Source organism: Numida meleagris, chromosome 26 (assembly GCF_002078875.1).
Source record: "Numida meleagris isolate 19003 breed g44 Domestic line chromosome 26, NumMel1.0, whole genome shotgun sequence".
NCBI classification, from domain to species: Eukaryota; Metazoa; Chordata; class Aves; order Galliformes; family Numididae; genus Numida; species Numida meleagris.
In genome coordinates, this window is record NC_034434.1 from 2,966,648 (window position 1) to 2,991,670 (window position 25,023).

Here is a 25,023-nt window from a genome sequence, read left to right on the forward strand (position 1 = left end):
GGGGGGGGGGGGGGGAGGACACGTAGGCGCATCCCAGTGATGCGCAATAGACAGCGTTGAGTTCTCAGTTGTGTGACATTACGAAAAGGAACTTAGGGTCTTGCGTGAAGAAAGTGCAGAAACTCGGCGTGCACCGGAACCTCAGCTGCTGGTGTATTAATCACAGGGACAAATCACACAAATCCATATGGGCGCTTAGGAGCTGATGGAGCCTTTAAGGCATTCAAAAAAAAAAAAAAAAAAAAAAAGAAACATCATACATTTCCCCGCGCACAAATGCGTTTTAAAAGGTATCTAATTTATAATGGCAGCGTTGACGGAGCTTTAACTACATCACAAAAGCTAAACCGTAATATATTTACGTGTGAGCAGCGCTGACTGTGTGGGTGCGTCTCTGTTGATGTGTTTCCATGTGATTCTCTGCAATCTCAGCAGCGATTGCAGTCAGGGATAGGAGACCACAGCATTGATAATCCTTCTACAGCTCTGCTTGGGGAAACGCGTTACTGCTAAATGAGTCCCCGAAAAATCTGGAGATATTAACACCGTGGAGCATGAAGGCAGGCGGGATTTTGAGCGGAGGCCTTTATTTGTGGCGTGATGCTAAGGAGTCGTTGCTTTAAAGCAGGAACTTTGTTTCCTTGAGTATTAAGTGGAGTTGGGGATTTTACTTCCGCTTTGGCACGAGATTCCTCATCATAAAGTGTAAATGGAACTCGCTCGGTATTGATTTTTCCTTGTGCTCTAAAAAGATGCTTAATGAAACTCTGGGTACCCAGATAAAGAGCTCCACTGCATGCAAAGTGAGCTTAATTGCAGTTCCCTTAACAAGCTACTGGAGATGCTCCCCCTTCTACAAAGCAGCCCTTTCACCTATTGAAATCCTTCTTCTTTCTGTCTGCGTCGTGATGCCTTAATTCCCTTTCTGAACATAGATGAGGGACAAACTACAGCTTGAAGAAAGGAAACTTCAGGCTCAAACTTCGTATTAACCGCCCCTCTCCTCATTTTGTCCAAAGGGAGGAAGGCGTAGAGCCATTTTGTGACACCACTCTACAGAAGTGTAGCAAAACGGAGCCCGAACAGAACGTTTCTTCAGCATTTGTCCCAAGCTCTGCTTTCTGCCAGCTCCCACCCCTGCTCTGTTAGAGCTGCAGGACTCATGTCCAGCAGCACGAGCACAAAGCGCAGCTCGGACGGCCCTTCCTCGCGGCCAGCAGCGCTTGGGCCGCTCCCTCACTTCTCTTAATGCTTAATTGAGTTCTTTGCATTCCCTTCTTGGCAGTGTTTTTGCATGACCCTCCGGCACACGATGTGCCTGACCTCCGAGCAGGCCCCGCTCAGCGCCCGCTAGCGTGGATGCCTGGGCCTGGCACCCCGACCCTGGGGACACCCCAACGCTGGGGACACATCTGTCCCTCTGCAATGTGCCCAGTCGAGGCACATGAAGCAATGGGTCTGTGTTAATTACACACGGTGCCTTCAAGCCTCTCTTTCTGCTGCTGTGCAAGAAGCTGTTTCCACAGAAAATGTCAGGCAGCTGAAAGATCCCTTTCCTTCCCCTCTTCCTTCCCCTCCTTTCCTTCCCCCTTTCCTTCCCCTCCTTTCCATCCCCCTTTCCTTCTCCCCTTTCCTTCCTCCCTTTCTTTCCCTTCTTTCCTTCCCCTCCTTTCCTTCCCCCTTTCCTTCCCCTCTTCCTTCCCCTCCTTTCCTTCCCCCTTTCCTTCTCCCCTTTCCTTCCTCCCTTTCTTTCCCTTCTTTCCTTCCCCTCCTTTCCTTCCCCCTTTCCTTCCCCCCTTTCCTTCCCCATCTTCCCTGTGCCATGACAATCATGAATTAAGAAAAAGTGTTGAGCACACTCGGGGGTAGCCAAGCAGTGCCAGGGGACCCCAGGATGAGGTGTAAGCCCAAGGAACCCCTTGCTCCTTCCCCTTGGAGTCACTGTTGCAGTTGTTCATGCTCCAAAGAGCAAGGAGTTGGGGAGTTTTGCTGAGGATCTGAATAGGAAGATAGAGCAGCTCTGCGTCAGGTGCGGGGTAATTATTTGCTGGAGTTCTGTGCTATTTGGTTTTTATTCCCCGTGTTTTCATTAAAAGCTAATGAGTTTTTTCTCCGTTCAAAACAATAGCTTGGCCCCTGACAAGTTGCTGGTTATTTTTTCTGCTTGGACTCAACTAGCTGTTGCTGCTCCATAAACTTAATGGAAAAGGAGATTAAAGCCCAAAAGTTTGCAAAACAAATCCTCGCTCCCTTCCTTTTTCAACTTGCGTGAAGTGGCTGCGTGCAGAGCATCTGTTGATCTCTGTTGCTGTAGCTCTGAAGCAGTTCAAAAATATTCCTGACACCAAACCAAACAGAATGCCTTTGTGCTGCAGCAGCTCATGGTTCGGGGCCCTGCTGGGCTTGGCACGTCCTTGTATGTACATTCTGCAGCCTCTGCATTCTTGAGCGGGTCACCGCAACGTGTGAAAACCCGGTTTCCCCTCCTGCATGCAGAAAGTGAACCCGCTGCAAGGAAGAGCACATCCGTGGCGACAACCCCTCCTGTGTGATATTTCACGTCTGGGAAACGTTCTGCCAAAACAGAGACCCGTGGCTTGGCTCTTTCACGCGGCTTCTGCGTGCGACAGCTGCTTCTGATGTTAAAGGCAGCGACTTCTTCTTGCAAGTAACTTTCCTGCCCGGGTCCTTGTACTTGTTCCAAGCGACGTGCTGCAGCCACGCATCGCTGCATGAGCTGCTCCTCCCCAGCGAGACGGCTGCACCGTGCCACGCTGCCTCCTGCTATTCCAAAACCATAAACAGTTTGCTCGTTATCACAATAATGCCGCACCTGTATCTCGTTATAAGGGAACACCTGTTACCTTGATGCTGGCTTTGAAAAGCCTGCCGTGATACCGTGCAGTTTGCTGGAAAGAGAACCTTCTTGTAAGGGATTAAGGCTGAGCGGGCTCACAGAAGCTGTCTTGCAGTGCTGGTGTCTCTGCAGTGCTGCAAGCAGACAAGCCCACGCCGCTGCAGCAAGGCACGTAGGAAGGCTGCTCATTAGAATGATCCCCATGTCTTCCTGTGACAGTGAGCTGGTGCTGCGTGGTAGCAGCCTTTTGCACAGGCTTTCTAGAGCCTTTTTATTTGAAGACCTAAACACGCTACGTTAAAACAGGGGAAGAAACTTCCCCTCGTGGTGCAGCGACTTCTCCAAGGTCAGCGGTGCGCTCGTGGATGGGCTCCACTTGCTGCAGCCTGGGCCAGTGGAGCAGGGGATTGCAGTCCTGCTTTTAACACCTGGCTGCTTTTTTTTTTCCTCATGGAGGCACATGCACGAGTGGCATCATTCTTTGTAGCACGGAGCGACGTGCTTTGCTCGCCCTGCACGGCCTCCCTAGAAGCAGTGCACGGATGGAAGATCTCTGCACTACAACTTCCACGGAGGTGTGATGGTGCAGCAGGAATTACAGCCTTGCCCTTCTGGGCTGGGGACCTGCAGCTTTCTTCTTGGCATGAGAAGAGGCCAGCAACGCAGATGCTGAACGACGCGCTTCCCAAAAGGAGAAAAGTTATTTTCTGAATATATAGATTTTTTTTCCTCAATCCGGCTGCGTGCTGGGATGGCTGCTGGAAGCAAATAAGCATAGGGCTGGAAAGAGCACTGCTCCCTCAGTGCATTTCTTGTTGGTGGGAGGAAGAGAACCTCCCATTCCCGTTCATTACCCTTTCATCAGTGCTTGATTCAAACTGCGGGCCACGGTTTCTGTGTTTGCTAAGATCAAACCTGTTTGGAACTTAGTTTTTTGCTGTTTGAACACAATTAACATCAGCTGGAAACTCACCTTTCCTGCTGTTTGCTGGGTGCTGAATGAGGAGCCAGCTGTCTTTACCTCCGTTATCAGCAGTCTGGGGTCTGTGTATGCAGGAAAAAAGGCAAAAACTTGAAAGATGGCTTTTCTGCTTTGTTTGAGCCGAGCAGTCTTTTCTCCTACACGTAGGCTACGTGTGCTCCACTTGCATTAAAGTTTTATGTTAACATCTTTTTCTATTGTAGCCGAGTGCTTTCTGCATAAAACCCAGTGTCAGTAACAAATTCCCTAGGAAAATAACTGCTCAGTGCTATGTCTGACTCCACGCAGATGCTTTGCTTTGTTAATTTGGATGTTACTGTAATTACACGGAGTCAGTTTCCTTCCCTGTGACCCTTTCACTTGAGGAGCTCAAAGATTTCTCCTACAATACAAGATTCCTCATGCTAGTGAAGAAGGTGGTAGGATTCTATAATCCCCTGTTTACAGATGGATGCTTTTCACAGAGGTCGTGCACTGAGTGCAAGAGCAATGAATGGAACAGGCCTTGGGGCCAGACTGCCAGAGCTTAGATTTCCAACCTCCTCCTCGTGCGCCCTCCAACTCTGCACATATGCAGCACGAGTGCTGTTGCAGCAGAGAGATGCTGTCTTGGCCCTGAATGGTTCATCTGGCCTTATTACCAACCCAAGAGAGTTTGGGTTTCGTAGAGAACTTCAGTGGAAGGTTGGAAACAGGAAGAAACCCTTCTCAGTGTAGGGAATAAGATTTGGATTTGGCAGTATCTTCACTAAAATCAAGCTCTGCTCTCTTTCTAGGAGAGAATCAGCACGATGCTGGCTTTGGGCAGGACAGTTCTGATGAAAATCAGAGCTGGAGTTTGGCCCCTTCCATGACATCTGATGTCTCGCTCCCATCGGACTTGCAGGATGATGGTAAGTCACTGCTGTTTTTTAAAAGTCGTTGCGTGAAGAAGACGGAAATGGTGCGACTCGTTTCTCATCCATCTCGTAACGCTGGAGGTGTTGGATTTTATTGACTGATGCCTGTTTTATCAATGCCTGTAAAACGTTACGGCGATCCCGAATTGAATACAGTGTTGCTGAAGCTCAATAGATTTCGTGATCATCCTGGAGCAAATTGGAATTGGTTGTTCTGTTTTGTGTGAGCAACGATGATGGGAAAGAGCTCAACTGGACAAGTGGCAGCATTTTCCAAAATTAACACGCAACTTCTGGGTGCTTTTCTTCTTGGGTTGCCCATCCTCACACTTCTAAGGGGGGTTACATTGTCTTCTCATAGCTTTTCTCCTTCCATCTTATGAAAATTAAGACTCATTTACATTGTCTCCATTTGGAAAGCCTTCTGGGGACCACCTAGTGCTTGGGATTGGAGCTCCATCTTCCCAAGAGCATAGATGAGCTCCCAGCCATGTAGGTGACTTGAGCTGGCACGCTGAGGCCAAGGGCATATTGCAGAGCATTCAGTGCCAGGCAGAGGTTTCCTGGGCAAAGAGCTGCTGTGATGTTCACTTCTGCTCATGAGTGGTGGTTTAGGAGCAATGGGTGATATGCTGTTGAAATTGGAGCCTACAGAGTGGAGACAGTTCTATCTTCTCCGGGGTTATCTGTGGGCCCTAGTGAAGGTTTGACTGCATTGCTCACAGGTTCTCAATCTCCTCCTTCCCACAGATCTTGTTTCCTCCTCCTCTTTCACTTCCCTTGCACTTTCCCTGATGCTCTCATACTCCCCACTCCTCATCCTTTTTCATTTTCTCTGCTTCTTTCCTTATTCTTCTCCACCTCTTCCAGCTCAGTGTATTCTTTCACATCTACTCCCACTCTCGTTAGTGAACTGGTACTCATCAGTCAAGAGCACAGAGCAATGAGGATTTATTTGGGACGAGGCCATAAGAGCTGATGGGCACCAAATTTAGCTTCCTTGCGCTGTGCAAAGCACCAGGCTTATCTGTCATACAAATTGATTCATGCTATTAAAAGCGGCTTCGTTGTGACTGATTAGAGACCAGGTTGGTCTGGTAGTTAGGACAAGAGGTGTGGGATTTGGGTTCGGTTCCTTGAAGGAATCAGAAATGATGCACTTACGCAGCGTGCGGATGGAGAACGCGCAACAGGGATAACGAATGTTGGGCTAATGGGGACATGAAAGGGTGCTGAGGGCCTCGAGCTCGGCCTCGTCAGGTGAGCAATGTCTTCATGAAGTCTTGGCTTTCTCCTGGCATGTTTATGAAGCTTGTCTAAGGAGGTATTTGCTTTGCTAACGTTGAGTGGTGGTTTTTGGCAGCCCGAAGGGGCAGAGTTTGACATAACACTCGCGAGGTATGCAAACACTTGGCACCGCTGGAGATCTTCAGACGCAGATGAAATGCCAGGCTCGATGGAAGGCTGCCCAAGGGGGTGAATGGCCAGGAGATGGATAACGCAGAAAAACTGCGTACAACAAAAAGAAAGGGGCAAGAAAACCTCAAAAAAACAAACCCCAAAAACCTGGCTTTGAGAGCAGTTACATTGAAATGAGGTGTTAGCTCTTGGAAACTGATAAGAGAGCTAAATGTCGGCGAATCGTGGGCGTTGTATGTGTTCATTCTAGATGAAAGTTGGACAGTTTTGGCTGATTAGATTCAGGCTGTTGGTAGTCTGGAATGGTAACGGTGAAGGAAAAGAAAGAATTCTGGATGATCTTTATGGTCCCTTTATTCAATGAACTCCCCAGTGTTATTAATTCAAGGCTTCAGTGGAAGCAGATCCCTCCGGCCGGGCTGATGCTCTTTGCTATAAAAAACGGGAGAGTTTGGGGACGGTAATGCCACCACTGTTCACTTTCATTCTGAACAGACTTCTCCATTCCTGCTCTGAACTCGTGTTGGGAATCGGAGAGATCCTTTAAAGTTGTCTCTGGAGGGAGCAAGAGGGGCTGTGTGAGTTGGGGATGACTTTACTCAATGAGGCATGGCCCTGCTCTATAGGATTGTCCCTAATGAGTGATTAAGAAGCTAATGTTTGCACAGCGCTGGGAGGCTGTGAAGCTCTGTGGAAGTGCAAAGCACTGCCATAATGATAAGTATTTCTGATGAGACACTTCCCACGTAATGTACTCTGCTCAGACCGCGGAAGACTTTTCAGAAATATTTCCTTTGAAATGGATAGATGGCTAAGTCTGCCAGTGTTCGTTGATTTAGTTTTACTGAGCGTAAGGTATCGCTTCCCGAGGGGCTGGAGAGGCTGCAGCTTTAACATTTAGCACTTTTTGATATTGCTTTATCGGGTTTTTTTTTGTTCGTTTGTTTGTTGTTTTTTCTTCTTCTTCTTCTTTCTTCCCCTTGGCTCTTTAGCAGCACTTCTCCTATCATAACGAAGCCTGTGATGTCTTACTGGAGGGACACTGAGGCAGCAGCCACCTGACTCACCCAATGTCAAAGCAAGAACGCACGGAGCTGGGGGTTGTGGCCACTGCAGCCCCTGCCCGGTGGCTGTACTGCTGGTGTCACAACGGGAGAAGCAACAATATATTTTATTTGGCATAACAGAGGTATTCGTTAGCACATGGAAGGGGGTAGAACTCCCAGTGACAGGAGCGTGCTTTACGGATTCCGTTAGGCACGGGCTCTGTGGGAAGAAATCTCGACTCCGACTTCCAGGATTTTTCCATCATGTCGGCAGAGGGCTGTGGGCAGCCACACGGCTCATCCAGTTTTGTCTGTGTTTTTTTTAAAATGTCGAAGTTCTGAGCGTAATGAAAATCAAATCCTTCCGCAAAAACGCCCTTTGCTTCGTAAAGACCTCCCACAAATGGCTTCTATCTTCAAAGCTGTGGAGGGCGGTAGGTGAGATGGCACATCACTGCGCCCCAGTGGCTTGGGGGAGAGGGGGACAAACTAAAACAGAAGCATGACACTGAAGGTTGAGGAGGATTAGAAACCGTTAAGAGGTGGTGATTTACTTCTTAAACCTCTTTGCATCCTGGAGAGGCCCTATTTGCTCACACTTGGCCTTCTGTGACGCGTGAGCGGGTAGGGAAAATCCTGCAGCGAGTTTTGTGTGCAGCTGCTCTCTGCAAGAAGGGCTCGGCAGACCAGCCTGGAAATGCAGGGGACGAGGCCGTAAAGCTCTTTTGGAAGTTGTCACCTTGTCCCTGGTGGCCTCCATGCATCCCCCGCACAGACCAAGTCTTTGCCTTGGGGTGTCACATCTTCCCTTGACGCTATTGAGGAGCACCGAACCATGCTCTCCGAAGCATTCACTGCTCTGAACCGTGCGTGCTCCCCGGCTTCCAGACAACCCGTGCGCTACGAGCTACACCTTCTGCTTTTAATTCTCCCATCTTTCCTACCCGCTTCTGTCCGGGGCTCCGGGGCGCGCCACCCACCCCGCCTGCAGGGCGCTCGTGGCGCGCCGCCTCGCGCGGGCGCGCGCTGCCGGCTGGCGGAGTTCCGCAGCGCCCCCTGGTGGCGAGGCGGAGGAAGTGCAGTCCGAGCGGGGGAGGGTTGGGACGTCGCGATGTTGTATTTTGGGTGGTTTTTTTTGTTTTTTTTTTTTTTTTTTTGAGCCTCGACCTTGAAATTAGAGGTGTCCGGGAAAAAAAAAAAAACACAAAAAAAACCATAAAAACCAACACTCAAACAAAACGGGTGGTTCTGCGAATTTCTTCTCACCGCCACGGGAACGCGAGCTGCACGCTTTGGCAGCACGGCGTGGGCTGAGCGACACCCTTGGGTTGGCTCAATAACGGCAGAGTTTTGCTTATCCAAAACCAAAGTGGAGATTGTGGTTGTTCTTCCCCGAGTTGCGGTGCTGGGGAGGCACGTGTGGGCAGCAGGCTCAGGGCTGGCACGGCACAGGCAGCCCAAGCCACAGCCCCCGGAGCTGCCGGCCCAAATGCTGCTGAAGTTCGGGTACGATTTTCTTTAAAAAGTGCATGAAATAAAATGCAGACTAAGAACCTGACTGCTGCAGAACCGCTGAGTGTCAGCAGGTTCAATAATCTGTATAGATCAAACCCGGAATGCCCACAGATGAGTGCCTTTTACAGGTTGAAAGCTTTGTATTTTTTTTCTTTTAAAATCCCATTAGAAGCAATTATCCCTGTCTCCCCGATGTCCAGACATGTCCTTTGTTGCTTTTGACTGCGTGGTTACAAACTCGCTCTTGGTGCACTTGATGAAACAGGGCAAGAAACGCTTTGGGAATGGTCTGAGGAGCGTGATTGCTGTCGGGGGTCCCACGTGGCTCCTTTCCTTGGGCATCGTCCCAGGGAGCCAGGGCTTAAAGCACGGGTGGGTCACGATTTTGCAGGGCACCCATTCTGCAGCAGGACTGCCAGCAGGTCTGGACGCGAGTTTTGCTGAGGAAAAGGCAAAAACCCACGGAATCGGAAACAGTTTCTACAAAAATAATATATGTATATGTGTCGCTATGCTGTGTGATACAAAGAAATCAGGCTTCCTTAAAGCTCACGTTCTTTTGAGTTATCGTTTTCTGAACGGACGTGCACCGTCACGTTAGCACTTTCAAACCCGGTGTGATAATGTCCGTGGCACTGTGCACATCACTCCTTGGAACGGCACGCTGTCTGGTCCAAAGGTTTGGCTGCGTTTTATGCCGAGCAGCTCGGTTCACCTTTGTATTAGGGATTATTGTTGTTCTGGGGTGGAGAGGAGGAGGGTGGGTTGCGTGCAGGCTGCCGAAAGAGCTGCAAGTGTCACGCAGGAGAGCTCAGACCTCTGCAGCAAATGGGCAGCGCTAAGAGCAACGCCACCAAGATTTTCAGCTTTCATTTAAAACCAACCGACCGACCGACCCGGAGTGGCTTGGTGTTCTCATCTGGGATTTTGCAGCTGCAGCCAACTGTCGTGCAAGTAATAGAAAAGTCGCTGTGAGTTGTGGCTGCAGCTCCCATCCTCTGGGCACGCCGAGCTGCAGATGCTGCTCCCGAGGGCGCCCGCCTGAGCCCACGGTTCTGTGGGTGCTCGTTTTCAGCTCAGAGTCATTTTTTTTTTCCCCCAGCTGAGACGTTTGGAGGTCGGTCCGAGGCTGCTCTTGTGCTCGGGGGGCGGGTCTGCTCCTGCAGCTAAATGGGATGGCGAGGTCCCGGTGGCTGTTTGCAGCTGAGGGCTGTCAGCCCCAGAGCTGTTTTTATGCAAAACATGTGTGTGATTGTCTTTGCCACTGGGTGTTACATGCCTCGGTTTGTGGCTTGGAAGGGGTTTTTGCCTAACCACTGGGATGGCTGCTTGGTTTTTTCAGCTGAGATTCTGCAGTAATTCCTCATTGCGAGAGCTCTTAAAATACCCAAAATGTTATGAAATGCGGTGTAAAATCTCAGCAGTGTGGGTCTGTGGCACCTCCGACAAGAGTGATAACTCAAGTTACTTAGACCTCAGCGCAATACTGATAACTTATTAATGCAGCTTTTCTAAAGCAAAAACCCCTCACTTCTCCGCTCTTTGCCGACAGGGGAAAGCGCAATTAAAGGTTTTTTTCTTTTCCTGATTGTTTTATAAGCGCGGGATCAAATGGATGGATGCGCTTTCCATACCTGGAGGACAGCCTTTAACGACGAGGTGTTAGTGGGATTTTTTGGTAAGGTGCTTAACAGAGAGCTCCTGGGCAAGCAAATAGCATTGAGTGATGATTGCAGCAGGCAGTGCCCTCCACCTGTGGGGTATTTCTGTGGGGCTCGGTGAGGTCTGGGAGCTGTCTCAGCCTTCTCTCATGGCACACTGAGCATCCCAGTGTCAGACCCACGTGAATTATGGAAGCATGGGTTACGGCTACGGCTGGGATCACAGAGCCACCCCCTAAAGGGCTTTTTATTCATGAGGATGTAAATCTGAAGCACAAACGCTTTGTGTGTCTGTGTTCTGCCCGGCAGAGGGATCGATAGGCAAGAAATGTACGTTAACAAAGTGGCGGGGTGGAACTTCATCGCATCTCCTGCTCTGCCCGTTGGAAAAGGAAGCGACTGCAGCTTACTGTGCAGAGCATCCCGCTGTGAGCACTGCTCAAGGGCAGGCTGAGCCGTGGGGTGGGCAGCTCCAGCAGCACCGACCTCACCTGGTCTTTACTCCTTGTATTAAATGGGTGAACGGGGAGATGAAATATGGAGTGGGTTCGGTGGGGGTACTGCAATAAGAAAAAGAGTTGGAGATGCTTGGGTTGGGATAATCAGAAGGGTAAATTTCCCAGCGTACTGAGGGTGGCAAAGGTGCAGGTTTTGATTTTTTTTCCTTGCTGGAATTTTGAGCATAGTGACATAATTAGCAGGGGAAGCAAATAGGGCTCTTCCTAACGGCAAGGTGACTTGTATGGAACCAGGGCGAACTTCCCTTTGTGCATGGGACACATCTGTAGGTCCAGTGGACCCAAGGGCCAACAGAACACGGGCTTTCCCCATGCTCCTGCAACACGGTTGGGATAAAAACAGCCTCATCCCACAGGCAGGGTTAGGTATTGGCTGCTCACCTGGCTGGAACGGCTGGTGGGAGTTAGGCTGGAACATTGCAGGATCAATCTCGGATCACTAACGAGTCCTGAAATACGAAATTCCCAGCTGAGAGAAATGGCCTGGACAGCAATAAAAGCCCGTGCTATATATACACACATTAACACATGCTCAACTACTGCTGACTTCATTGTGACTTAAGCACGTACGTAAATATTTGGTTCAATGCGAGCCACGGGGAATACATTAAATTATTACCCAGGTTACGCAGCGCTGAAAATCGCTGCGTGCAAAAATAAAGCCACTGTCCTGGAGAATTTAATTTAAAGTCTGGTTATAATAAATTCCAAAGTGACACGTGTCGAAGGACAACTGGAGGGAGAAAGAGGAGGAAAAGGCCTTTTTTTTTTCTTTTTTCTTTACATTTCTTTCACTTCTCTGTTCAGTGTAAGGGATGAAGCAGAGCTTTGCCCTGCAAGCTTCTCCCCGGTGTGGCTGGACCTGCTGGTGGGGTTCTGCCAGCAGAGGGGCCCTGCTGGTGGCTGGCACTGTCATTGTGCACGAGGACGTTGCCGTGTTTCCGTGCACGTGTGTTTTAGAGTAACTTTGTTGGAGGCAGCCGGTGATGAAGTGCTTCTTGAAGCAAGTTAAACTTTTATTGTTTAACCCTCCGAGCGAGCTGGCAGCTGAAAGGGATGGCGTGTCTGCGTTGATTCCTGGGCTGTGCTGATGGGCTGATACCTGCGTGCATTGGGGGTGCAGCCCACGGGGCGCTGAGCACACGCTGGGACTGGCTGCTCGAATCCAGCGCCGTGGGAAGAGCGGCCGAAACAATCAGCACCATCCTTCAACCTGATAATGCCTTCTCGCCGACTAATAGCTCCGTGTTCATCAAGGAAACGAATGTGTGCTGAGGTGACACGCTCTTCACCCGGTGCTCTTTGTTCTAGGGTCCTCCAGACTGATTGTATCAGCTCCGGCGCTGACAAATGTCCCCCCAAACTTTAACACTATGTAAAATTGAGTTATGGGGTTTTAAGGTTAGACTCCTCTGGCTGAAGGTTGATTGTCTCCGAGAGATAAAGGAATCAGTACTCAACAATAACAGAATCTTTGCCATAGGATAATGCCTGTTATTGAGCTCACAGCTCTCTTTATTTGGTTACAAAGCTTTGCCACTATTTTTTCTTCCCGCGCTCGTAGGTTAAAGTGGGAGAGCTGCCGTCTGAAATTGGTGAATTGCTGCTCTTCCTCTCTCCACCTTCACTCTGTGCTCGAGCAAACACTCTGGCAGATGGATCAATTCCTCCCATCGCCCAGGGCTGAGCGGCCGCGGCGTTTAACCGAGTTACCCGCAGTGTGGCACCTCCCCAGCACTCGGGGTGGCCTTTGGAGCAAGAAAACCTTGGGTTTGCCTGGGTGAGGAAGTCAAAGGCAAACCAAGGAGCAGGAGAGCGTTCGAGGGGTTTCGCAGTAAGATTCGGTCATCAGAGTGGAAGGCACAATTCCCACGGAGCTGGGGCGGATGTGGAGTGCAACCCACTTGACCCAGGTTGGGAATAGCATCTTTGTTCCTGGGAGCCCCGAGCACCTTGAGCAGATTCTCTGGCTGAAGGGCTGGTTTTGTATTTAGTAATGAGGCTGGGCCATCTGCTGTACACATAAGTGGTCCGCCGATGCTCTGCAGAGGATCAAAGCGCGGCAAAAAATAATGGAATTTGAGGGAAGAAATCAGAAGTTTGTTTTAATTTTAAATGTAGAGCATCTGGGGCAAAGGCATTCAGTGCCGAAGCGATCTAACGCACCCAAAGGAGATGCCTAGGGTGGGCTGGCAGACGGGCGGAGAAGTCCCAACATCCAAGGGAGGACAAAATTTAGTGGAGTGAAGCTCCCAGTGCTCTCTGAACTCCTTCCAGATCCTGGGAGTGCCCTCCCTCCCCTGATAACCACCTGATGCATGGGGTGTGTGGGGAGACGTGCGTGATAGGGGTGACGTTCCCTTGAAGATTTGGAGCGCTCAGGTTGTTGGGGTCAGTGCTGGAATACAGGGCTGTGCTGTCCACTTCCAATAGCTCATCCCTCTGCTTTACCTACTCCTAGTTACCCAAAAGGACAGAGCTCTGCTGTCCTCCAAAGACTTTGGGCATCTGCAGGAGCGATCCTTGGGTCAGCGAAGCTTTCCAGTCTACCCTAACTCTTGCCTCCTTGCGCTTTATTCAGGAATTGCTCTCTGGCTATTTATGCCCTTAAATATTAGTGCTGCTCATGTCTCGTAGTGGGGGTTACGAAGCTGTGCGTTAGATGTGCCATGAGCTTTGAGACTTGGATTTTAATAATATACCTCTGGCCCAAGGTGTGCTGACTGCTAACCTCGACTCAGGCCAATTTTCTCACCTCCTTTGTGGGGAGGCACAGACAAGAACGGAGGCTGGCATCCCCAATGGTAAACCAGAACATTCTGCAGTGCTGAATGTGCACTGAATTACCTTTGTTTTTTTTTGTTACCCTGCTTTATTCTTCAGCGGGTTGAACCTCATTTTATTGTTCTATCTGTATTCCTAACCTCTCCATGTCCCCTACTATTATTTCCTCTGCTTTCACTTGATATTTGCATTACCACCTAATTTAGTATCTTCCTGCTCATTGAATTAATGGACTGTTTACTTGCCTTAGATAAAATGGGGACTAATACCCTGCAGTACCCCAACACAGACGCTTCTCCCCCACGTGACGCAGAGCCATTTATCAGCAGCTTTTGTCTGTGGCCCTTGGGCCAATTTTCAGCCTGTGACGATTGCTTCTATCCGAGCGGAGGTAAATTAATTTTTTCAGTGAGATTTGCTGTGGCACCACATCAAACGCTCAGTAAAGTCTCCAGATATATTGCATCTTCCACATTACCCTTCGTCTGCTAATTTTGTGGCTTGATCAGAAAGGCTGACCATATGTGCCTAAGGTCATTCCCTCGCTGCGAACCCAAGGGTTGCTTGTTGCTAAGAAGGCAATTATTGCCAAGGTGCTCATAAAGTAATTGACTCCCTTTTCGGTTTTTAATCTGGCCTGTTATTTTATGAGCGTGACATTAGATCGGCGAGAGCGTTTTTCAGCTTCACCTCGGTAGCGTGTCTTTAAATTTTGGTGCTACCTTTGATTATTGCCCTCTCCACTTCTCTTTGCTATCTGCTGTGATTAAAAGGAATGGCCGACGGCTTGTTACGCTCGGGAACTCTGCTGCTGTAATTCCTCAAAGACTTCATGCAAATGGAGATTGGTGGGAAGGAAGGCATGGCTTGGAAGTATAAAACCCTCACGTAGGTATATCTGTCCGTCCTGTTCTATGCTTACACCCACATCCTGGAGTCGATGTAGGAGAGCCAGTGCTTACCTGAGCCATCTCTATTGGAGGAGGGCATGACTCCTGCTCCCTCGAGTTGTAATGGCATCTCCCAAGTGGGTGAGAATTCTTTGCTGCCAACATTTCGCCACATTTGTCATCTAGTGGACATCGGGGTGGTGACACTCCTCTTAAGATGGGTTTCCAGTTTGCTTTCTGTCAGGGTTGATTTAAAGGTGCTTTATTTCCAACTGTTAAGTGGAAATTCTACATCTGCTTTGAGTGCCTTCCTGGGTCTGCGAGCTCCGCTTGACTGGGTGCATCAATTAATTTCGGGGAAAAAATGCATCTTATCTGGAATCGAGGGCATTTCTGGTACCCCCACCCTGATCTGGGAGAAGTTGTTTTGAGAAAGTACGGCAGATCTTTCTTTTCAAGTGCCATCTGAACAAGTGGGTCAGAAATGCATCGATTTTATAGTTGAGGTCTTGCAAACCCACTCATAAATGAAGATTAAAAAAAAGCCCCAACCCAACAACAGAAAAGTAAAGCGAGACGGTTGGAAAACGCACCCACGTTTACGATGGAAAACTCGCCAGCCCTGCCAGGGGAAAGGAAGGCCAGACAATATCAGGATTTGAATATTCTCTTTGGCTTCTTTTCTTTGATATGCAAACTTGCTGCTGATCAAAGAACTCTGGGAGGAGGAGGACAATAGTGCGGAGCATGGCGGCTGGGTTCTGGCTCCTGGGTTTGATCCCATGACCAGGACTGGGACGATGCTGCGCTCCCCTCCCCCTGGTCCTCCTGCTCAGCCCCGGGTTCACGGAGCAGCGGGGGAGCGAGGGGCACACGCACAAGCCCTGAGGTTGCAGAAATGCCATAAAATGGCTATAGCTCTGTCGCCTACAAAGCCTCCATCCCTCTTGGGTACCCCAGTATGCTAAATCTGTGGGTTCAGGCTTGGGGCAGGTGGTAGGATTTGCTCCTTTAATCTTCACTGTCTATTTATTACAGTGGAGCTCCAGGGCATCTGAGCATGGCCTTTCTCGCCAAGAGACCATAACAAATGGCTGCACTACCTCTGACACAGAGCCGGGCTTTGCGCACCACCTATCTGCGCGCTTCGGCGTTGGCTCCTTCTGTCTCCGCTTCTCCTTTTGTTCAGATGCTGATAAACGTGGAGGGAGCAGGAAGGGATGTGAATGCGCAGAGCAGCTCCGGGTGACCCCAGGCACCTGCCCTCCCCCTGGCTTCCTGTCTGCCCTTGGCTCATTTGTCAACGGGGGGGGGGGGGGGGATGCTCACCTTGCGGATGAGAAACCGCTCTGCCCCAGGCCATGGGACCGTGACTTAGGGTAACCCTTTTCCCTTTGTTTACTCTTAGGTATTGAACCCTTTTGCAATTGCTAATTATTTTTCAATTACCCAAGACAAATGCAAAGGTTAGGGAGGTGCCATTTCTCAGTGACCCCGCTTGTCAATGGCTGCGACTCTTTATTAATGTCGGAGCTGGGTTTGGTGGATTTTTCTTGTTGGTTTTAAAGGATAAGAGAAAATATCTTGAATTGCAGGGGTAATTTAAGCCTTGCTTTGTCTGTGAATACTATCAGAAATTATTAGGACAGGGTGGGAAGTTCCTCTCAGCCTTATAGAAGAAGGCACAACAACCTTGTCCCAGTTTTCTGGAAGATGATTTAATTGTTACAGGGATATTTTGTGGTGCTACCACAGTATCAAATCTCTTTTGCACCAGTTTATAGCTTTGAAGAGCTCGTAGTTCAAATAGGCAAATAGACGGGACAGGGGATAAGGGGGATGTTGGTTGAGTGCAAAGTGATTTGACTCCAGCACGCCTACTGTTAGAGGAAATGCAGTGTGAGAGGGTGAACTGAGGGTTGAGAGAACAGTCGTGATGTGCACATAAGTCCTGGATTTGCCATACAGATTCTACTAAATTTGAGCTATCATCTGTCTGAGAACACCCATTTTCGGCAGCTGGACGACCTTGGCTTGCTCTTTGGTTGGGTCTGGAGGGACAGGGGCCGGTAGGGCCAACCAGCACCCAATGCTCAGTGCTTATGTCCTCCGTGCTGGAGTTCCAGGAGGCATTGGCTTCAGACTCCATGTCTGAATTTGGGTTCCCTGCTGTGGTAAAACTTTCAATTCAAATCTCCCAGACCCCTTGGAGGGGTCTCCAGAGTGGGGTGCAGCCTGCATGGGGGGGGTCAAGGCTGCATGTGAGATGCTGCTTGCCCTTCTTTTGTAGACCTCAGTCTCCTGGCTCCCTATTGAACTGGGGAGGCTTGAAAAACCCCCGTCCTTTTTACGAGATGGATTTTGCAGCCGGTCTCCAGGCAGCTCGAAACCCAAAGGGCATCGCTGAACACACCAGCGACAAAATAGCATCTGGGGGGAGGGAATAGGAGGACAGAGGAAGATGGAAAACCTTCTATACAATAATTAGAATAAAATTGGGGTATCGAGAATACAGGGGTCAGCTTCTGTTCACACCAATATGGCTTTCACCTTGTAGAGAAAGGCCTGCACCAGGTAATTAGGTCAAGTCAATGATTATATATCTTTAAGCGAAGTGGAAGGGACTGTAATTGTGATGAAATTTGTTTGAAGAGGGAAAGCATGGGGAATTTTGTTTAAAGGTAACGAGTTCAAAGGGTAAATGAAGTTCAAGGTTCAGTTCCTGTTCACTCCTAACAAAAAAAAAAAAAAAAAAGAGAGAAAAAAGAAAGGAGAAAAAAAAAGAAAAAAAGACCCACGCACACCAAGCAGCCAATATTTCTATCAGACGAGTTGCTTTATCTTTTGGAGAAGGGAATGGGATCATATCCCTGTAGGAAAACGGGAATTAAAACAGTGACAGCTCTTTAATGGGGCTTTCTTTCTTTAGGAGCCAACAGAAGGGTAAACCTTGTGTCGTGGTTTTTTTTTTTTTTCTTCTTCTTCTTCTTCTTTTTTTTTTCTCGTTGGCTTTGGAGCTCGCTGCCACACGCATCCACCTTGCATGCAAATCGGGGACATCCCGAGAAGGGGTTCGGCTGTGATATGCAAATCCCCACTTTGTTTAAGGGAACTTTACAAGAGAGGGAAAGGCAGCTGCCAGAGCAAGCCCGGAACGGTGGGGAAAGTTACCCGGTGTCGGGGGCTTCAGCTAATGGGATTTCAGCTTCCCATAAGGGTTTTTGGTGGAATAAAAGGTTTTTTTCCTGCTCGTACTGCTGAAAAGTCTGTTTTCCTCCCAGTAGTTAAGCAACCTCTGTCAGTTGGCTGGGAAGTGGATCCCATGGCACAAAGGAGAGCTTGGGTGCCCTCGGACCTGGGAGAAAGGGGCATAAGAAAAAAAATCAGTGCTCCCCCTGTGAGGGGCTGTTCTGATGTGAGTGTAGAAAGGGGAGATGGGTGATACACGGCAGGACCTGCAGCATCACTGTGTGACCTTGGAAGTTCTGATCGTGCCACCAGATCTGATCTGCGTCAGCTCTGGAGGGTTGGCCCCGTTCCTTGTGCTGCTGCGTTGGCCGCAGTTGGGGTTCCCCATGCCCAGCTCTGAGATTTGGGCCCAAAGTTTGCAACTGATGCTCAGAGGTGGCTCTTCATGGGAGTTTGGGGTGCTTGTCCCCTTGGCTATGAAGCAAGGAAGGCAGTGTTGCTGGCATTGACCATGCTGATCCTGCACGGGCATTGAGCTTCGCTGCTTTTCTTCCTCATGGCTCAGTCATGGGGCAGGAGCCTTGTTCTGAGCACAGCATCGGGTCATTTGATTTCATCTTGAAAGTAACACATAGAGGTTTAGTGCTGCCCTACTGGAAAGGGAGAAAGACCAAAGCAAACCTCAGGAGCCCCCTAAATTGGGCGGATATCGGGGGTAACCCCAAGGTGCCCCACCTGTTCATGGCACTGACGTTGGGCTGCATTGCCCATGGCCTTGGGTTCTTCTTGGGGCTGATGCTGACCTGGGGATGGCCCTGCATACGTTGCCATGGGTCCCAGCCACGTCCCGCTCAGTGCCATCCGGAGGGGTGAGCGGGGTGCAGCCTCACCTCCGCTGAACCCAAGCTGCAAATATTTCCACTTGGGCCAAATTTACTGGAAATTCAAGAAACAACGCTGCGACCACACGAATGACCTCGGAGGGTACGCAGAGTTCAGAGTTCGCCTCCTGTTTACGCCACGGTTCCTTTTCCCCCTGTTCCGGTTGCACCCGTCCTATCTGCCATGTAGATTCCGTACCATGGGCTGTGGTTACGATCTGTTTCGTGGCATTTTAATCTCGGTTTAGGTCTTTTTTTTTTTTTTTTTTCTTTTTGCCTGGAGAAATGCACAGCGGCTTTGTGCGGCTGACGGGGGCCGCGGGGTGTCGGGGTGGGGGTCTGCTGGGAGCAGGGTGCTCTGGCGGTGGGTTCAAGGTTCACCCTTTGTTCGCACGTAATAAAAAGTCTTCAGTTATCAGGTATTTAAACCCAAATCAGCAGTTCCATATCCGTAACCTGAGCTAAGCGTTCCTCCATCTAATGGCCGCGCGGCTGTCGTTTGCAGCGAGTTGGGTGACACTCGATTTGTACTCGGTGACGGGAACAGATGGGCCTTCATTGTGCGAGCCCGCCTGTATGCAAATGTGAACGGAGTTTCACCCGGGCCCGGGCCTGACCTGACCACGCAGCGGCATTTACACCGCGCGCCCAGCCGGGGGGGCGGCCAAGGGCGATAAAAAATGGCACTCGGATAGTACCAGCGGCAGGTCAAGTTTACCATCCGTCTTGCAGCGGGGACCGCGCTGGCAACGCGGTTATTTAGTTTCAGCGCTGATGTTCGTTGCAATGAGCTCCATCATTTCACCTGTTTATGAACCCGGGCTCACGCCGGCTCGAGGCAAAAAACCGGCGAGGTCGGCTCCGGGCTGATGCGGGACGATGGGTCCCATTCCCAATGGGCGTCCTCTCATTTTCTCCCGCAATCCTCATCGAGGCGTTTTCCTCTGCTACCCCTCCCCTCACTTTTGTGGGTTTTTTTTTTGAGGTTTCGCTTCTTTCCCCGGGCGAACCAGAAGCTCATCTGTGCCCAAATGGGCTTTTTTTTTTTTTTTTTTATTTATTATTGAAAAATTGAGAAAAATGATAATTGATGCCAGAATAAACAAGCGGCATTTTAGGCATCGGTTAACAATTTTGCATGTACACAGGCAGCGCACCATCTATAATAAATCTTACCATTTAAATGTACAACCCTTCATTAGAGTGAAAATATGAACAGCTGTAATCGCACATTTACGCCGGCGACAGAGAAAAATCTGGTTACAGTTGTCATTTTTCACGCTGATGAAGAACGGGCAGCGGGTTCTGAGCCCTGCTCCCGGAACGGTGGGATTTTATTCCTCCATCCCATCCCTCCTTCCTCCCACCGCCCTCTCCCCGTACAGCGGTGCAGCAAATTAGCGCCTTTTGCTCACAGCGACGCTCGGGTTCTATATTATTCTCCGGCTCGTCACAAAAAGTCGATTTCTCATGGCAATGGCAGAGCCCTCTCGGCTGCGGCTCCTGCGGGACTGGCCCCCCAAACTGCTGTTAGGATGAATGGCCTCACTTCTCCGGGACATCTGTTCTTCGAGGGGTGCTGGGAGCTGCGGGCTGGAACCGATAGGAAAGAAAACGGTCACCGCAACTCCAGCAAACGCGTCTTGCTGCTGTAAATCTTACTGCTCGCAGCCTGGCTTCCAGCAAGCGGCCGCACATGTAGGGGAGGAGGTGGGCTGAGAGAGGCCAAAGGCTTTTTCCCTTTTTTTTTTTTTTTTTTTTTTAAGCTCTCAAAGTGGAAATGTCCATTTTGCAGAGCTGGAGCCAGCGACGCGGTAGCTACGAGCGCTGCAAAGCGTCGTGAAATCTTCCCGTCTTGTTGTTGTAGTTGATGGGCCCTTCCGTAGGAAAAAAAAAAACAAACAAAAACAACAAACCAACAAAAACCAACGGAACTCATCTATATTTTTTAGGCAGTTGAGCCCCGTGCTCAAATCATCGCGGATAGAAACGAATGGCCGGAGCTGGCGCTGGTATTTGTCCAGTCGGCGCTTGTCATAACTGACAGGGGTGATGAAAATAAGGGACTTTGTCCGTATCGAGAAATGGAGGGCTCCTGAAATGGTTTTATTCCCTCGTTTTTTAGTCATTGAGAAGTGGGGAGGTCATTCATTTCCCGTCCCGGAATCAGGAACTGCTCGGAACGTGCGGAGGGTTCCACGCGTCCATTTGTAACACAAACATCCCCGTGTGCTCTGGGATGGGTGATTGCCACCTGACCCGAAATCCGCACCTTAATACGCCAAATCTTTATTAAACCATCACTTAGGCGTCACTTGGAAGGGCCACGGTCGCGGGCAGAACTCCCCCCCGAAGTCCGAGTAATTACTAAATAAACCTGAATAAAGGCTTCAGGATTTGGCCCATCCTTTGTGACCTTGAAATTGCTCTCCGAGGAAATTCTGGCAGGTAAAGAGAATTGGATTTATATTCTGATGTATGAAATTCCGCTCGGCTTGCGTTAAGCAGAACGCCGCCTGGACACGAGTTCCAATTGATGGGACGAACGAAAGAATTTGTAAATGATTTTTCCCCCCTCCCCCTTCTTTTCTGGGGGGAGAAAAGCGGAGGGAGGTGGAAGGTGGATATTAGAAAATTATTGCTCACCTGAAGGCGGGATTTTTTTTTTTTACCCCCCGAGAGCAGATCACACCGAGCCTGCTTTAAAAACAAACCAAAACAACGCAACTTTTTCAAGCCAGTTGGTTTCGTTAATTGCCGCCTTACTCCAACGAGCCGATGATGTGCTAGAATAAAGGAGCTTCCCACTGCTGGTTTATTTTATAAAATAGAAATGTTTGGGAAGCTGGAAGGCTCTGCTCGGTGCAGGAGTGCCCAGTGCAGCCGGGTGCCCTTTGGAAAAAGCACTGCAGTATTCGGGCAAAGTGCAGCAGCTCCTTCTCGCCGCCGACTCCTGCAGCACTCCTTCGAGTGCGACTGTTGCTCGTTAAACGAGTTAGAGAGCCAATCTGGCTAATTTTCTCCACGAGCCTGCAGTGCATTTCCAGAACACTCCGCTTTTATTCTTTCGGCCGCTCGCTGCGAGTGGGTCAGCACCCGCTCTAAAACCCGCAGCCCGCGGAGGTGGGAATCTCTTTGTGCTGCTGGTGCCCCAAAGCCACCCAGGTGAGCTGGGCATGGGGTTTCTGCCATGAAGTGATGGGAAACCCTTGTTTCCTCCGGCATTTTGCATGCCCTGGTTTTACATATGTGTATATGTATATATATGTATATAGAAATATATATATATAAGTCTTTCTCCATATACATATATTTCTCTCTATATAATCTATACATATCTGCACGCATCCATGAAATATATATATATTTTTTGCATTCTGCTCCATCCTTTTCTTCCTCCCACCCTCATTCCCGACCCCGGGCAGCAGCTGCTGAGTTGTGCCCTTAGGGTTAGGGGGTGGTGGGATGGAGCGGACCCCCCCAGCCCCAGCCCGGCTGCAGAAGGGCTCCAGGAGCCATCTCGTGGCCGTGGGGCCGCTCCGCAGCCGCCCAGAGGTGGGGACCGGAGGAGAGGGGAGCAAGGGGGGGACGGCGTTCAAATATAAATCAAAGCCATCCGTCACCAGGAATCCGGAGAAAGTGGCACAGGGTATAAATAGAGGCTATAACTGCGGTGACAAGCGGGGCTGCAGTTGTAAATACTCATTATCTTCCTTAATATGACACCGCGTGGATCGGGAGAGCTCGGGAAATTACAAAGGGAGGGTGAAAATTAAAACGCGGGAGAAGGGAATCGGGCGTTTTTAAACCTAAAATCTCCGTCCTGCTTTTCTGTAAGACGATACCGGCACCCCCCGATTTATATTTGTTATTAATACGTATTAACTTAGCACCCTGTCTCCTCCCCAAAGCTGAGTGAAAGCCCCAAAGACATCTGTTTGCATACATTGTGTGTCAGGCAACATCAGATCTGAATAGAATTTATCTAAATTTTATATGCATGGCTTGAAGTAAATTGAAATAAATTGTACGGCATACTCTGCGTGGACATATTGGTTTTTCCGTCACCGCTTGAACTTTTAACCTCGGGGTTTGAGCCGGTCACACGCTGACCCGTCTGAACTCTGCTGGTAGAGCCAAGTCTGGAGGGATGACCTTGTAGCCATGGCAACCCCGAAAGACAGTCCAGGCCTCCTGCATCCCCCCCCCCCCTTCCCCCAGCCCCGAAAAACCTCGGACAAATTGGGAATGTTGGGCAGCGCATCCCGGGCTGCGTCCGCCGCGGATGGGAAGTTTCGCTCCCCGCTCTCAGCCCTCTGCCAGAACTTCTGTGCAAGGGCCGTGAGAACGGGGCTGGGTGCCCTTCTCCCTTCCTACTCGTGCCTCAGTTTCCCCCTGGGTCGCAGAGCATCAGTGTTTTGTGGCATATGGCAGAGGGCTGAAAGCAGGTGATGTCTGAGGTCCCTTTTAACCCAAGCTGCCCTACGATTCTGTGACACAAAGTGGGGATGGTTATGGCTGCTGTACCTGGCCCGTGTCAAAGTGCAGACTCCATAAAAGTCTCGATGGCAGCAAGCTTTGTTTCAGCCTTCCTCGGAGCTCGAGCAGGAGGGCAAAGAGAATTCCACCTCCTCATTGGCATCCTGGGCTCAAACTGTGCAGCAAAGGCCCAGGGCTTGTGTCCCCCCCCCCCAACCCCGGTGCCACCCGCATCCCCCAGCACATTCTGAGCTTTATGCCTTACAAACACCTCATTCATATATATTTTTTAATTTCCCCAAATTCCCAGAGTGCTGCAGAGCTCTTTCCCATCGAAAGGGGCAACGGGGAACGCGTGCAGCCGCTGCCGAGCAGCGTGCTCTGTGCACATGCTCTGCACGCAGGAATAACTCCCGCTGCCGCTCGCACGCTCGAGCTGGCGTTGTGCACTCGCACCCTGAGCAGCTCGGTGTGTGCGTGTGGATGGATTTATGGCATTGTGCATGCACAACGCCGCAGGTTGTGTGCAGGAAAGCACGTGGCAGCTTGCAGGCAGGGCCAGCTGCTCCGGGTGCCTCGGGGTGGCAGCGGGCGCAGGGCTGCGCTCATCCTCCCCACGCGGCCCTTTGGGTCGTTCACCTTTGTGCCACGTGCTCTGTAGGAAAGGGAAAGCCTTCCTGGACCTAGAGGCCAAATGTGGGTGAAGGGCATCTGCCACAGCAGCAGCAGAAAGCGTGCAAAGCCAGAAATGGGTCTTGTGCTGTAGGGCTGGAGTGGGAAGGCCAATTCCTGGGGGTGCATCCATTTCCCTTCTCCCTTCTGGTGAAACCCCCCCCCCCCCCCCCCGTCAGCTTGTGTCCCAGAAGCTTTTCTCAGCTTCAGAAGTGCGGCGTTTGCTGGTGGAAGTTCTCCTGAAAATAATTAGGCAGTGTCTCTCTAAGCTCCAGAACAGAAAATGATTTGTCATCAGCGCCGCACGTAAGCATATGCTTAATTGCTTTCCTGAGTTTAGGTGTCCAAAGGGCCTGACTGCAAGTTCCAGAGACCCCAGAACAGCTGTGAAAATACTCACTCGCTCTAAACAATGGAAATTCGAATGGGAACGGCGTTATCTCCTTGGCCAAAGGCCTTGGAGGGGCTGTGTCCATCCCATCCCAGCTGCAGAGAGCTGAACTCGCAGGAGTTGGGCTCCTGTGGCTGCTGATGCCTCTGAAGACGCAGCCCAGTCCTGCAAGACCCCATGCGTGGGGTCCCTGCTCAGCTCCTGGGGTGGACGGAATGGGACCAAGAGGTTCTGGAGGTCCCAGAATGGGAAATAAGGAGCAGAGAGTGCATCTTTAGCTTTGACATGATTCTGCTTCACCTGCGAGAGGAGCTCTGTGCGCCTTCCCTCTGCATCAGCTTTTGCCCGTCTGTGGACACGAGGCATTGAGTTTTAAAGCTTCCCAGTGCCTGAACTACCCTGGGAACCTCGAGTGGGAAGTGCCATAGAGGTGCAGTTCCTTATTACTCCCATTCCCCACCTGGGCCAAATGCTGAGGGTCTGCTGATTTGTGGTATCTCCCAGACAACCGAACTTAGAGATCATCTATTTAATAGATGCAGCTTAAAAAAAAAATATTCCAGTTTCCACGTAACTGAGAGTAAGTTGTATTTCATCATTACAAAGCAATAAGCAGGCTATAGATCCCTGTTTATGGCCTATTTTATCAGTATGACTTCATTGTCTTATTTTTAAAAATTGTTGTTATAGCCCTATTATTATGAGTTAATAGGCAGGGAGCTGTAACCATGATGTACAAGAACTTTGGCAAATCAGCTGCAATCTGTGTGACTGAGGCCCGTTTTATGCAGGGAGCACGGGGGGGGGGGGATGATGATGGTCCTGTGCTGCTGGCTGTTG

The 25,023-nt window shown here is 50.0% G+C and overlaps 1 protein-coding gene across 1 annotated transcript in view; it reads left to right on the plus strand.

Annotated features, from left to right (window-relative positions):
- SKAP1 (src kinase associated phosphoprotein 1) overlaps positions 1 to 25,023 on the plus strand; it is a 117,004-nt gene that overhangs the window by 22,465 nt on the left and 69,516 nt on the right. Inside the window, exon 4 of the mRNA XM_021377837.1 lies at positions 4,616 to 4,732. Within this exon, the coding sequence (XP_021233512.1) occupies positions 4,616 to 4,732 (117 nt within the window). The remainder of the gene's footprint in view (positions 1 to 4,615; positions 4,733 to 25,023) is intronic.